At 33.8% G+C, this 15,037-nt stretch overlaps 2 protein-coding genes across 5 annotated transcripts; one reads left to right on the top strand and one right to left on the bottom strand.

Annotated features, from left to right (window-relative positions):
• Window positions 1-113: 113 nt before the first annotated feature.
• On the bottom strand, window positions 114-11,287 carry LOC119829439 (aryl hydrocarbon receptor nuclear translocator homolog). Of its 4 annotated transcripts, none has more exons than XM_038351933.1 (14): window positions 11,076-11,287; window positions 10,173-10,221; window positions 9,187-9,267; window positions 7,802-7,962; window positions 7,551-7,723; window positions 7,322-7,469; window positions 6,839-7,021; window positions 6,503-6,591; window positions 4,748-4,958; window positions 3,703-3,853; window positions 3,380-3,513; window positions 2,940-3,115; window positions 2,422-2,584; window positions 114-2,031 (listed from the first exon to the last, which is right to left on the bottom strand). In XM_038351933.1, exons 1-14 carry the CDS (start codon window positions 11,101-11,103, stop codon window positions 1,856-1,858), a joined length of 1,923 nt encoding a protein of 640 aa, XP_038207861.1. In that variant the 5' UTR covers window positions 11,104-11,287; the 3' UTR covers window positions 114-1,855. The 4 variants fall into 4 exon arrangements, with proteins under 4 accessions (XP_038207861.1, XP_038207863.1, XP_038207865.1 ...); XM_038351935.1 differs by having other exon boundaries at window positions 2,940-3,097; XM_038351937.1 differs by having other exon boundaries at window positions 2,940-3,097; window positions 3,389-3,513.
• A 931-nt stretch (window positions 11,288-12,218) lies between these two features.
• Window positions 12,219-14,600, top strand: LOC119829354 (protein mono-ADP-ribosyltransferase PARP16). Its single transcript, XM_038351822.1, has 7 exons — window positions 12,219-12,346; window positions 12,551-12,695; window positions 12,814-12,969; window positions 13,053-13,262; window positions 13,817-13,997; window positions 14,183-14,356; window positions 14,434-14,600. The coding sequence occupies exons 1-7, from the start codon at window positions 12,219-12,221 to the stop codon at window positions 14,598-14,600; spliced, it is 1,161 nt and encodes a 386-aa protein (XP_038207750.1).
• The last annotated feature ends 437 nt before the right edge of the window (window positions 14,601-15,037 follow it).

The raw sequence follows: 15,037 nt of genomic DNA, 5'->3' as shown, positions 1-15,037 counted from the left end.
AAAATTATTTTATAGTTTTTAGTTTGATGTGCTTGAAAAGCGTGTTTTTTAGTTTTTTTAAACTATATTTATTTATATGTGTCATTCACAACTAAGACGAATGAAACAACGCCTTCATGTATCATTCAATTCATTGATCAATTCGTTCATGTAGTGTATAGACATAATAAACTTGTAAATTTTTCCGATCACGGCCAAGCCAAAGTAAGCCAGATGTAATTATAGACATTCATCTCAACTTGCCGCTGGTTATTTAGTGTCATGACATTCAATTTATAAGTAACAATTATAGTGGCCTTAAATTTATTGTTTACTTTTCGAAGTCAAGTTAACATTTTTATGAAACCTTTTTAATTTCGCTTTGTTAACATATAAAATAAATCATTTCCTTTATAAATGACACTTTTTCAATTCAAATTTAATTTCATTCAGCTCCATAATCAAAGGTCAAGTAACACTTAAAAACATAAGTTTAGAAATATAATAAAAATAAGATAACCTAAAAATACTGTCCTATAAATAAGTAAAATAATATATCAATAAAACATCTTAAAATCTGGGCTTGGAATAATTGCATTAACACCAATGATTAAACAGCAATTTTAAACCTTAAAACAGGTAGGACTAAAATATTAAAAATCTTATCTTGCCACTGTTTCATAAGCACTTAGTAAGAGCATTGTAAGCACTCCATAAGATTAAATGATAATGAAATTTTATTAAGTAGGCATTTATTCAATTAACATATGCACTTTCATAATGCTATAATCATCTGATGTTTTTATTTATGGTTTGTTTTACCTACTCAGCAAATATAATAATATCATAACACGTCACTATCTGAAAATTGGAATGCAAATAATATTAAAATACATGATTTTTACTAACAAATTTAAGTCATAATACCTAAGTTTTGGTGAATGAAAATACTAGAAAAATAGTTTATATACACTTGATATTCCGAGACGCATATAAAACATGTGTCAAAAGAACCTGGCGATAAATTCGAGTGATCGTACGCCAAGAAAGGTTTAAAGTAAATGAGTAATTCCTATAGGGACAGTAGTATCATTAACTATAAATAAAGAAAGTGAGGTGATGAAAACTTTAATTCTAATGCGATAGATACGCTCGTAATATCTGTATACAAAGTATTTAATTGTACTTATTGTTCAAAAGTATGCATTGTACTCCATACCCTTGCACACACAATTCACTTATCTTGTGGTACTCTTTTCGAACATTTCATATATCTTTACAGATAATTACAAACCTTATATTATTTTAAAATACATAAGTACTATCATATTTAAATTTAGGTTACCATAAAAATTTGGTCACCACATAATTATTATTTCAATGTTTGCATAAAATAAAGTTTTGTTTATAATTTTCAATAGTATAAAAACACTGTATTATTACTCACTATAATGGTTATGAAATAAACATTGAAATACAATGTTCACAAAAGAATACAATTATCATTACATAACAATAATATGTTCAATTGATTAAAATAGATTGCTGTAATTTCGTTGCACTAAAACCAAAAGGTATTTATAATTAGCTTAACCGAGCTGTACATTGTATACAGGTTGATAAGCACAGACCACCACAACTACACAATGAAACGCCACTGCTGCATACGATAGGATTCTGTTCCACAACATAGTCATAGATTATATGTTAGAAATTCCGGCTAGTTTAATGTACATCACATTGAACCATCGCTCGACATGAAATTTCCTCTGCAATCTTTTGCGAACTTTTAGAGATTCGTTTTGCACTTTGCAGTCGTAAGAGGCATCGTTTACGGTGTTAGGGTTTGTGCTCGCTCCCGCCCGTAAGGCGGGCGCTATTCGAAGTTGGAGTTGAACATGTTTATATTGAGGTCCTCGAATGTGGCGGAGCCGCTCTGGTCGAGGATCTGCAGCATCTCGGAGAGCTCGTGTGGGGCGTGCGCGCCCTCTGCGGCCGGGCCCGGCGCGCCCGCGCCCGCCCCCGCCGCGCCGCCCTGCCACGCCCACATACCTGCAAGATACAATACGTTTTTTAGCTTCTACGACTCCGACTTTCCACTATAAATTGTTATAGTCTATATCGATCCACTAAAATAGCATGTGTCGCTCACCATAAATATTAATATTTTTTTTAAATATATACTTAACTGAAATATCAGGGAGCACATTCTATTATTTTATAGACATTAAAGTAAACATAATGTATTCAAATATACTTGAAGTTTAACAAAATTGAGATACTAATTATACATTAAACATATTTAACAAAAGAAAACCTATTTATTTTGTATTGAAATGAAAACGATTCTATGGATTTCCCATGTTGCAAACAATAGACAACCCTAATTTTTTCAACGGACAATAATTGTATACATGTACGTAATTAACAAAGAGCAGTTACCGTGCGTGGGGTGATGGTGGTTGTGGTGGTAGTGCGCGGGCGGCAGGTAGGGCGGCGCGGGCGGCGAGCGCGCGGGGCTGGCGGCCGCCGCGCCCGCCGCCTCGCCGCCGTACGCGTACCCCTCCGCCGCGCCTGCGCCCGCGCCCGCACCGGCACTTCCGCTCTGACAAATTCAACCTTTATTTGTTATACTATACTAATGAGAAATAAAATTATATTTATACTTTGTGGAATTAGAAGATGCCGTTCTTGTTTAAGTAATTTTAAACGTTAAAGCTGAAAATGAAAGGGTTGATGAACAAAACATGCGTTGTGTTGCCTTGTCGTGTGCATGCCACAACGTGCTATATATAAATAATTGATAAAAATATAATTGAAAAGCCAATTATTGTTCGACTTACAATAAAGTACATAAACTTCATAAGTTTTTCACTTCTCGTCTGTCATGCTTACCATCAACAACTTAAAGGTGGCTTCGTATCTTCAACCGAGTTTAATCAATAAGTAAGTTAAGTTACCGGTCTGAGCGTGGTCCAGGTGGTGTGCGGCGGCGTGTTGGCGGGGCGGTGCGGCGAGTACTCGGGCGCGTAGTGCGCCGCGTACGTGGCGCCGGCCGCCGCGTTGGCCGCGCCGCCCACGCCCTCCACCGGCGACCGCGTGCCCACGCCGGCGCCACCTGTGTGCGCGAACGCTGCTATTGTAAAAGGCTCTATTCTTTAATAAAATTAAAAAAATTAATGTATGTTGGAAACGGTTAATATGCCTAGAATGACGAAAATGTCTTGTAAAGTAAATAAAAAAATACACAAATGTGATCAACATTGACAATAGATAGAATACATATTACTTTCAAATCATTGAAACGAATATAGAGTTTTCAGTTTCAGCTACGCGTCATAAATATCGCTATATAATGTAAATTCGTGAATTTCTTCCACTATGTAACAAAGTATCGTACTATGAAGACCTGTAGCCGCGTGGTGCTGCTGGTGCATGGCGGGCGGAGGCGCCTGGTACACGTCGCGCTGCCGCAGGTGGTAGTCGTAGCTCTCCTCCGACACGCTCTCGCCCGTCGTGCTGCCCAGGGAGCGGCTGGAACAATACATTCATTCAAATATACGACAAGATTGAATAATGACTAAAATTGAATATTTGCAGAAGCATTACATAAAATGCATTACCATGTTTACAAAATATTTTTCTATAATAAATGTAAGTTTAACAATTGTACATCATAAATATAATATAAATGTAGATGTTATTAATGTGAATACAACTTACTTTGCCAAAGTGTTTGTACACACTATGTACTCGACATCATCATTGTATGGATTCAAGAATGCAAATGCGGATGTTCTCAGCCAGACCCACTCTCTACTCTTCGTCCGAAATCGATACATCAATGAGATTATTTGCCCTTTTAATTTTAAAACTGAAAAAATAACGAATGGTTTAATGACAATCTAAAACAATTGATTAAATTGTATTTCGTTTTATATACTTATGAAACATTTAAACTTAACTAATAAGAAAATATACTAATATTATAAATCCTACTAATATTATAAACGCGAAAGTTTGTAAGGATGTTTGTTTGTTACTCTTTCATGCAAAAACTACTGAAACGATTGCAATGAAATTTGGTACGTAGACAGCTGGACAACTGGAATAACATATAGGAAACTTTTTATCCCAATATTCCTACGGGAGACTTACGCGGGTGAAACCGCGGGGCGCAGCTAGTTCAATAATAAAAAAATGGTTGCCTGTAAAGTCGGTTTTACGGGCGAAGATTTTACGTGACAATGTCTTTTTCTCGGTAGAATATTTATTGATATGAATATTATTAAATTGCACAATAGGAACAAGGAATTGAATGAAAATAAGAATTGCACAAATCTTAACTATAGAAAATATATTTTGTTTACTAAAAAGACAGAGACAGAGACACAATCACGCGCCGATTCAATGCGCCTAATTCTCTAGTGCTGCGCGCGCGGCGGACCGATCATAGTTCGGTGACTCATCGTAACGTTACCGGGCGTTACACTTTTTCATGAGTGACTCCGAGCCGCAACCTAATTTAAGACGTTGTCACGTCAAAAAGGACTTCAATGTTACGGCACGGCATATGGCATGTTCTAAATGATGATGATAAATTGCAGTGATAGTACTATAAAAGTATGTCTGAATAATAAAAACACACATTAACGAAAGATTCAGAGAAGGGACACAATAATTAAAACGAGCAATTTTTGTGTCAGAACCATCCACCACCACATCATTTAACTCTACGAAATTCTTCGAATCATCTAACTCTACGTACCTTGATCAAAGTTATCCCTCATGTGCTGCTGGTCCTCCGGGTGGTAGAACTCGTAGCAGAGTTTCCCGAGCAGGTCTGCCGGCGCGTAGCCCACGACCTGCGCGGCGCGCTGGTCCGCGAACGTGAAGCGTCCGTCCACCGAGTGGCGCGACACGAACTCCACGCCGCCGCTGCACAGGCTGCTCTCCGATGCGTTCGGCGTTGATGTCACCTGGGGAAGTGTTATGTGCTGTGTTTGGGCTTTTCTTGTCATTTAAGGCCGCTTGGCGTTTAGTTACACTAGACTAGCTTAGGTGCAAACGTTTATGTTCTTGGCCTTTTAGCATCTAAAATTATCAATATTGACGGTTGATCACTTTTTAATTTTAAAGGGGAAAATATCTTTTAAATGGAAATAAGTTTGTTTTGATTTTGAGTAGACCATAAATAAAAAATAGAGCCATAATTCTCGACTCGAGTTCCATATAAGCAGGTGTGAAATTTAGCAACTTTTCTGGATAGGTGCATGACAATCCGGTTACAATTTTCACCAAAGGCGTATTAACTGTTCTTAAAAATAAATCAGAAGGTACTTATAGTAAAGAAGTCAGCTGTTCCCTTTATTTTTAAAGCTTATGTGTAACAAATTCATACCATTTATCACGCTATTGATAAAAAATGTGTCCGACTGATACTTGTACATTTTACGGTGTAGTTTTAAAACCTATACGTATTTGTAAGTAAAAACACTGCTTCATGTTTGTAATTATTTGAAGTAAAACTGTAGGTGTAGTTCTGGTACACATCATCATATACCATCAATTAGGTATAACATAAAAATTATGAATTGATTCAAATAGGAAATTCAAGTAAATTGTACCTAGTAGTTATAGTAAACATTTGTGTTTCATTTTGAAATTCAGGAATAACAAATGGGGTTATTGATACGTTTCAGTTTTCTTATTTTAACATATCTATAAATCACGAATAAAGTAAAACAATAACAATATATAATTTGTTTCGATTATTTAAATTCAATTAGAATTGACCGAGGATTGAAAGTTGAAACCCCCTTTTGATTCGGTTTGTCACCAGAAAGTCCTTCATCTCCAAGACCCTGCATTATTATTATTTTTTTTTGTGCTTGTAACCTAATAACTTTTAACAGAGAGAAGCGATTTTATGATTTGTTATTTTATGTGAAAGTTTGTGCCTACCATGTGGTCTGATTTAAAATTGGTCTAAGTCTGACAATTTGAAGGCGGTTTAATCTTTTGTTAAAAATAATACCTAATAATAAGAAACATAAAGTTCTATGTTTTCATACTTTTATTTCTGTTTACAATAACTTTAGAAAAATAAGGCTTAGTGCCTATAGTTTGAGCGTATGTAAGCAAGGAGAATAAAAATTTAACTTTCGCCGTTTTATGATAATAGATATAAAGTAAAAAAAACTGATTAATTATAACAAAGTTTTTAACGTTAGTAACAAATTTACTCGATTTAACTCTGTATTTTCGTGAGGGACGTGATAGAAATATTACTGTGAGCTCTTTAAAATGACGTCGAAGTGTGCTTAGCTAAAAAGTGATCTTGGTCCGATATGAGCGACCGACCATATTATGGTTCTCAGGTTGAGAATTTGAAACTATATTATTGTCATTAGGAAATTTCATCTTCAAAATATATATATCGTTAACTTGGAATGAGTGTTGTGGACATAAATTAAATATTTGTTTCAATAGTAAATGATAATAAATTAGACGTTTAAATTACCTGCAATCTTCCAATAGCCACTAAACAACAATGAGACGCGTGAAGCTCGTCTTCAACAGGACGATCCATCTGCATACCTGGAAACAGATCTGATTTCCCAAAACTCATAAAATATTGAATGTTTTATGTGTTATTAAAACGGTTAGTTGACATCACCAACCACCCGACCAAAATGTTACGTTATTACTAAGAAAAGTTAGCGGAAAGAGGGTTAAGTAATTATTGCCAAAAACTTTAAATGAAATAATAGCCACATCATACAAACTAAAACACGATATATAGAATTTTGTTCAGGCAGTCTGCAATCAATAACAACACGTTCGGCATGCAACAAACCTGTCGGCGGCCAGTTCTTGATGTATCCCGTGCAGTGCACCACCGCGTAGTTGTGTCCGTCGTGCGAGGGCCCGAGCGAGTTGCGCGCGCGCAGCCGCCCGAGGTGCGCGCTCTCCGCCGTGCCGCCCACGCGCATCCGGCAGATGAACCCGCGCCGCGAGCCCATCACTTGCCGCATGGACGCTGGGTAAATATTTATGATATCAAACAATTGAATAAACGGATGTTAAAGTACCCTCTTATTCAATTATTATATGAATAGTTATCTATCAAAATCTAATAAATATGGTGTAGAAATCTCATCTAACTTTTTAATTGCAAGTCTGTTTCTTATGAAGAATTTACAATTGATATTGAATACAATGTAAATATATATCTAGTGCTATGCAGCAAGTAAGTAAAAATAAATTTAACACTGAACACCTAGGCTTAAAAAAATCATCTGTGTGATAAAAAAAAATGTCTTGAAGACTCAATACTCACATTGATGCCCTTCTTTCTTAACAGTTCCAGTTTTAAGATCTAATATGCGCCCGGTATTTTGGGGTTCCTGAGTGCTCAATTGTTCTCGCACCTTTTCAACATCATCTGGATGCACTTGATCATACAAACATGAAGAGTACCATTCACCCTTGATTAAAAAATAAAAATTGAATTATTGTGTATTGTGTCTAACTAAATAGAACCTTTCGCAAAAATTCAATGAACATACCTGGGAATAATTAAGCACAGGAGCTATACTATCACTAACGTATATAATACGACCTGTATCACATGATACAACAAATAAAAAGCCATCTGCGGCTTCAAGAATTAAATGTTTTAGCTCTTGATCAGTCAAAAATGATGGTTTATATGTACCGTCTGTAGAAGTATTTCCAGTACCTGTAATATCACAAATATTATAATTTTGAATCACTACAATTTTGAGGCAACTGTAACAAAATGTAGATTATTTTGTACCTCTTAAAGCTTTCATATGGGCTACTGCCATACGCAGTATGGTTAGTTTGTCGGGCTTCCGTGCTAGAGCGGAGCATGTTGGAACCATATCAGAAAGTTCCGTAATGTAAGCTGTCATCTTGTTTCTTCTACGGCGTTCAATCTCACAATGGTTTTCTCGGCTACAAAGTAGAGCAGAAGAAAAAAATACATAATAATAACAACCTTTATAGGGAGTACGATGAGGAAATATTTACTTATTCCTTAGAGAAAATACTTCTTAAAATATTCTTAACAAGCTTTGTGCCGGAGGCTTCGCCCTTTTGATAAAGGGAAATATAAACATAGCCGGAGCATAATTCCCATTCCCGTCTTCCCTGATAATGACTCTCCCTTATCATTTCTCGCGTCTAAAGTCTATAGTCTAAACTATCTTCGTACCAAACTTCATCCAAATCGTTTCAGTGTTTCAAGTGTGAAGAAGAGATTTAATAACATTATAGTACTGAGATTTATAATATAAACATTTTGCGTGTTCAGTATTTTTAAATCTAAAACAATTCTATTAATAGATGTATCCTATTATATATTATGAGAACAAAACAGAAAAAAAATCATATAAAAAAAAGAAACGAGAAAGAAAGTTACATATATACATAAATGTGTGGCGCTGGTATTAAACTGTAACTATTATAGATCCTACATATGATACGACAAAAAAGTTTATAAGAAAGATACGCGATCTACTAGGCTATTATTATGTCTTGATGGAAAAAGCTAAGGCATAATATTATCATAAGTAACAAAAAGTTAATAACTACCTAATATCCAAGTTTCGTTGCGTGATAAGACACGTTTTCAATCAAAACAATGAATACCGCGGGAATCATTTAATCCTAAATACTTTCATACAGTAAAAAACATTCATTGAATGAGCTTAAGTACCTTGAGTATAATGTACCCTTTTAGTCTTACCTATTGTTTTATATGTTTGTTAGTTAATTCGGGGATAAATTGGATATAGACCAGACGCATCCATTCCAATATTTCAATCTGCCCTTGCCTTGCAATAAACTACACATTTTCATAATTTTTGTATTTGAATATTTTCTTATTAACTTTTATATGATTTAAAGTGCGATAGAGTTGCTTGATTGAGTGCATTGAAGAATGGCTTTGGAGCGGTTTTTTAATTTGCGTCTTTCGCCTTAACTCTCTGCAGACTGATTTTATTATAAAGAACAAATATCAGTAGCATTTAAGATAAAGTCACAAATATCTTACCATCTAGCATTTACTTTACATATAACAAAATTTTTAAGTGATGTTAGTAAGATGACCTTCTCTTCTATATTACATACAATAAATAAATGAAATTGAAAAAGATAAATGTGTATATTTTATACCTTGCGAATCTCTCTTTGTCTTGAATATTATCCTCCTCCATCCTTGTGTATTTTCCACCACTTGCGTCGTCGTCATCGGATCTGGCGGTATAAATAATACTAAATCACAATATATAATCAATTATTATAAAATTACTAGCCGCACCCGGCAAACGCTTTTCTGCCTTACTCTTATCATTTAGGGGTATGAAAAATAGATGTTGGCCGATTCTCATAGATACCGGATAAGCACAAAAAATTTCATCAAAATCGGTCAAGCCGTTTCGGAGGAGTATGGCAACGAAAACCGTGACACGAGAATTTTATATATATGATAGACTGTTTATTTCCTTAAAAAGCATAATAGTAAAAAGTTTAAAATATCAAGTAACAGTAGCAGTCCCATGAATTACAAAATCTTGTACTACTGTCTTCATGGATTTTCTAAAAAATGCATTGTGACATTTTTACTGAATTTAGATGCATGTATTTTTCAATAAGATACTAACAAAAGACCTCTTAAAAAAAGTATATTTATTTTTATAGACCTATCCAATGGCTCCTTTAATGACATAATCCCAATTTTTTACTGCCTGGTTACATACATAGATGGCACCTCCATTTTTTTTTTAAATAAATATAGACATTAATATATTTTGGTCTGTTAGCATATACAATTAAGTCAAAATCTTCCCTGTGGTTTATATGTGATACATGAAAAGCATGAAATTATTTACTATTGTTTTGGGGTCAACCTCAATACTCTATGTTCAGATAACAAATGTCTATGCAAATTCTATATAAAAAAATAATTATACAGCCTTTGTCGAATTGAATTTATACATTAATGAAAGACTATGAGTTTAAAAAAAAGATGATTGATAACAAATGTTTCAATAAAAACACAATTTTTTTTGCAGTTACCACAGGTTCAGACAGCACTTGCTTCAAACATTTTATTGAAATTATTTAAAATGTCTACAACATCTAGTTCGGGAATAACTTACCCAATACTACCAGCGCGACGCTTTTGTATTTCCTTTGCTGGGTCAACCCCTGCAAGACAATAACAGAGTTTCTGAAAGATCTATAAGATCCTAACTAAAATTGAGTTTCGTGATATGAAGTTAATAATACAAAATGAACATTTTTTTATAGAAAATTTATGTTGAATGATATTAGAAGTTTAAAAAAAAAGAATTCACAAAATAAAGTAATAACTAAAAATACTTTATAATGAAGTAACCACAGTCTCGGAAATGCTAATTAATGTTTTAAAATTGAGTGAAATTTACGAAAAATTATTATTTTTTAATTTAACCATCTGAACCAGTGGTACTTGCTTGGAATTATCGACATAAAAAGAAAAGCTTACTTATTCCTACCAACTCTTTTGTGTAAAGTAATCAAGAAATATATCACTTTGTAAAATCTATTTTTTGAAAAAGCAATAGCATCAAGTAAGGAAACTATTAGCCAACTATTTTGGTTATACATCATGCCATAGCTAGTAGGTTTATAAAATTCATAAGATGTTCTATACATGTAACTTCATAAATAGGTCAAATATTATAGTAATTTTGTAATAGAAGTCAACATCTTTTATTTTATCATAAACTTAAATGACCGTAGCCATTCACAGAAAACACATTCGAAGGACAATAACTTGAATCATACGGCAGGTAAACAGCTTATCTATCATCGTTTTGTCGTTATTAATTTCTAACAACGCGTCACGCGGATATGCGAAACAGCAACGTCAATAGAAAATACGACGTTCAATTGAATTGTTTTCTTAGCGTAAAATGAATATCTATAATTTTTGTGCAATTATTAATCTAACGAACTTATAACAAACAAATTATATGCAGATAAAAATATATTGCAACAAGTATTAAAATATTACCAACCGGGGATAGTGGGAGCCACGGCAGACATCGGTCGATACACTCATCAGTCCACGCTTTAACTCTACTTTAAGTGTAGAATTAAATAATTAAAAACACTTTCAACTTTTCTATTTTTCAAGTTATATCACGATGTATGTTTATTTTAATTTCTCAACACAACACACGCCATTTTTCATTTGAGAAGATGACATGACATCGCCTTGCCAACCAAGGCTTCTTGCCAGTAGAAAAAATGTTCAGACATTTTTACCTACGATTGGTACTTGGGTATTTTTTTGCTTCTTTTGGATACAAGTCGTTTGGCTGTTAGTATTAGTCAAATTCAAAACAATTGGTATAGTCAAATTCAAAACAATTTGTAATAAAAAATGGAAAAAACAGTGCATTTTCGAAGAACGTATTATTTCTTTGGGAAACCTTTCCCAAATAAAAAAGAGGGTCTTAAAAACATGAACAAACGATTCATGTCATTGGAAGAATTTAAGTTAATAAGCTGTTAAACCTAAATACGTATCGTCCTGCGCCAATTTCTTATGAAATTGTGGAATTTAGGTTCACTTTTTTATTACTAGCAGTTCGCCCCGGCTTCCTCCATGATACATATTTATATAGTCTATTTCATTCAATTGAGTGAACTTCTCTAAGTTGTAACTGTTTAACCGTGAAATAACTTTTGAAATTCGTTTCGCAGCTTTTCGTGAAAATGTTACAAATCATAAAAAAATGTAAAAGTTTCCTCTTTATAATATTAGTGTAGATGTAACTAATTCAAATCCTATCACGTTATGGTGATCAACGTTTTACCTATAAAATAATTATTTAAAATTTTATGATGCCATGGCATGAGTTTCGTTACTCATTTGGCGTGATATTACTCATATTGCCAGTAGGTGGTAGGCAGGCAGCTAGGCTGCGACCGCTGTCTCATCATAGAGTTTTATATTGTATCTAGGCTATACCTACACAACAAAGTTCATAGTGACTTTGCTACTGGTTAAATCGTTCTTATTAATTTTCAAATTTTGACATTTATTTTACATCCCGTACAATTTCCCAATATTTTTATTGCATATAATTCAAATATTCAAAATTATGTCTATCACTATAACACAGCTGTAATCGTTAACGTGATTTAGATCAAATATGGAAGGAGAACCAGAAGCATTATCGGATACAGCTACTAACTGCAATCTAGCATCCACATCTGAAACTTTGTCAGATAACAACCAAGCAAAACTGGATTCTTTAGAAAAGAAAGCTGTTCATTTAAGGTTACTTAAAATAAAAATTAGTAATATTCAGTAATATTGTAGTAGTGGGTTTTGCAGTCCGTCTTAAATAGGATAGATATTTTTCACTAATAAGGCAAAATTGAGAGCGGTATATAATGATTGTGATATAAATTTGTAACCTTACAACTAAATAACTATAGTGTAAAACAAAAAAAGGAGTAAATAATGAATTAACAATTGCAGATTAGTATTGGAAAAAGATTTTAAAGCAGCCGATATAAAATGGAGTCTTTTTGTAGCTGCTGCGTTTAGCTTTCGGTACGAGAGTTGTCTAAGACCATTTCCACCTGCATTCATGAAAAATGGCGTAAAAGATATGGATGAATTAGTTCGTATAATTTTATTAAACACCTTAATGGGACATCTTGTAACCAGTTAATTCAAATTGATATATGTATTTAAAGACCGAACTTTCTTACAATTAAAACTTATCTTATCGTTTTTAGCTAAGCGTCATTACGGATGTACCGGCTCTGGATTTGGTATTACAGCAACTAGATAATCTCGATAATTTGGGTAATCTGAGCGACATCATAGATCTGCTATTTTATGTTCTTGTTAGGTTAAAAGAACCAAGTTTGAAAACAGTGCTACCCGAATCGGTTGGTAAAGTTGGCCTAAAAATATAAAGTTAAGGTGTGGTCTAAGGAATATCGTGCAATCTTTTCATTATTTTTATTTACAGCATGAAGCCGTTTTAATTAACGCACACTCTTTGAAGCCAGCACCGAAGCCACAGTTTATGTTTCAAGTAGTATATTCGTCTAAATCGAATTCAGAAATTAAATGGAAGGAATTATCAAAAAATCATAAAGTCTTTTACGCATATCATGGCAATCGCTTGGAAAATTTCTATACAATTCTGAATTTTGGTATCCAACAACACTTAAATAAGGTATTTAACGTGTAACTTAAAAAATATAATGTTTTTATCCTACTTTCCTACTGCCTATACTACTAATATTATAAATGCGAAAGTTTGTAAGGATGTGTGTGTGTTTGTTACTCTTTCACGCAAAAACCACTGAACCGATTGCTATGAAATTTGGTACGTAGACATCTGGACAATTGGAATAACATATAGGCAACTTTTTATCTCGACATTTCTACGGGATACGGACTTACGCGGGTGTCCCGCGGGGCGCAGCTAGTATAGAGATATGGGGAGACTCAGAATAGTAGAAAACCATTGAGATTATCCATCGAAGAAACCTGGAATTGATGAACCTTGAAGATAAATCGAGCGGTTTTACAACCTTCTTTTTTAGTTATTAAATAGTAAAATTTTCATTGTTTAAGTTTTCGAACATGCTTCGGGCACGAATTGCCCCATTTCAGCGGCTCTTAGCCGATGTGAAATAGTAACATGTGAAAAATCGCATTATAGTCATCACACCAATATCAATGCTTTGCGAAATTTTATTAAATTATGTTTTATTTTTATTTTAGACGACTTTACTGGGCAATGGCGTATATCTGTCGCCAGAACTTAGCATAAGCTTGCCCTATAGTCACGGTGGGTTCGGATGGGGTGCTAGCTGCATTGGTGGGCATTTATCATGCGTTGCTCTTTGTGAGGTTATAGACGCCCCTGATGGTATTAACTATCAAAAACCAGTATCTCATGAAGGTAATATGAAATTTAATTTATGTTGCGTTTTGAATAGTATGTAATGGCTTAATTACTGAATTACATAGTCAGTAATATTGTAATATTTAATGTACAACAACAATTATTTACGATTATTTATTTACAACATATTATATTACTTACGTTTAAGTGGAATACCTAATAAGTACTTAACAAATTCTTAGGTGATGGAATTTATGAAGAGGATAATAGTAAGGGTATTACAGACCAAACTTTGGACTCAAGAACCGCACATTATGTTGTTACAAACTGTGATTTAGTTCGAGTACGATATTTACTTGTGTATGCTAAACAGCCTGCGTCGCTACGGTTTCCTACAGTAAACTCCAACAGAAATGGTATAACTAATTATTATCAATATTTTCTTTTATCTTCTTATAGCTATTCGGTTTTATATTATGATATATGTTTACAGCTGGCGGTCTTCGAGAATGGCTTACGAGACACAAATTGTTTTCTATCCTTCTCGGTTATGGTCTAATGCTAGCGACGATTGGGTTCGCGAACAATCAGCCCGTTAATTACTATTACAAAATTTTATTAAAGAAAATAGATGTAGCACTCAGTAACGTTAAAGCGTGATAGTTTCTGATGTTATGCAAATTTTTGTAATTTTGTAATCTTTCTTCATATCATGTTCATTGAATAATAATTGTTGTTTAAACAACTCATTAATATATTTTAATTATAGCGCTTTTGAAGCATGTATATTTTTAGGTAAACCCTACTAAAAATTTTACCTGATAACTATGAAGCATCAACTTTGACTTGACTAATTTTTTAATGTCTATTGATTTAAAATTTTGCATATTTTCGTAAGAATAGAGGATATACGTAGGTTTTCTATTTGCCAACATATACATAGGTTCAGTACTTATGCAATATTATGAATAAACATTTTCACCTTTGTCGAGTGAGAATGTTTAAATTGTTTATAGGACAAAAGCGATATCCATTATTTTCACGCAACGAAGAACATTCATTGTAGATGTTTTGTTGTGACGGATGTTCATCCGAAA

The sequence above is a fragment of the Zerene cesonia genome, chromosome 10, assembly GCF_012273895.1.
Source record: "Zerene cesonia ecotype Mississippi chromosome 10, Zerene_cesonia_1.1, whole genome shotgun sequence".
NCBI lineage: Eukaryota > Metazoa > Arthropoda > Insecta > Lepidoptera > Pieridae > Zerene > Zerene cesonia.
The sequence above is the reverse complement of the archived record's forward strand: the minus strand, read 5'-3'. Positions and strand labels throughout refer to the sequence as shown.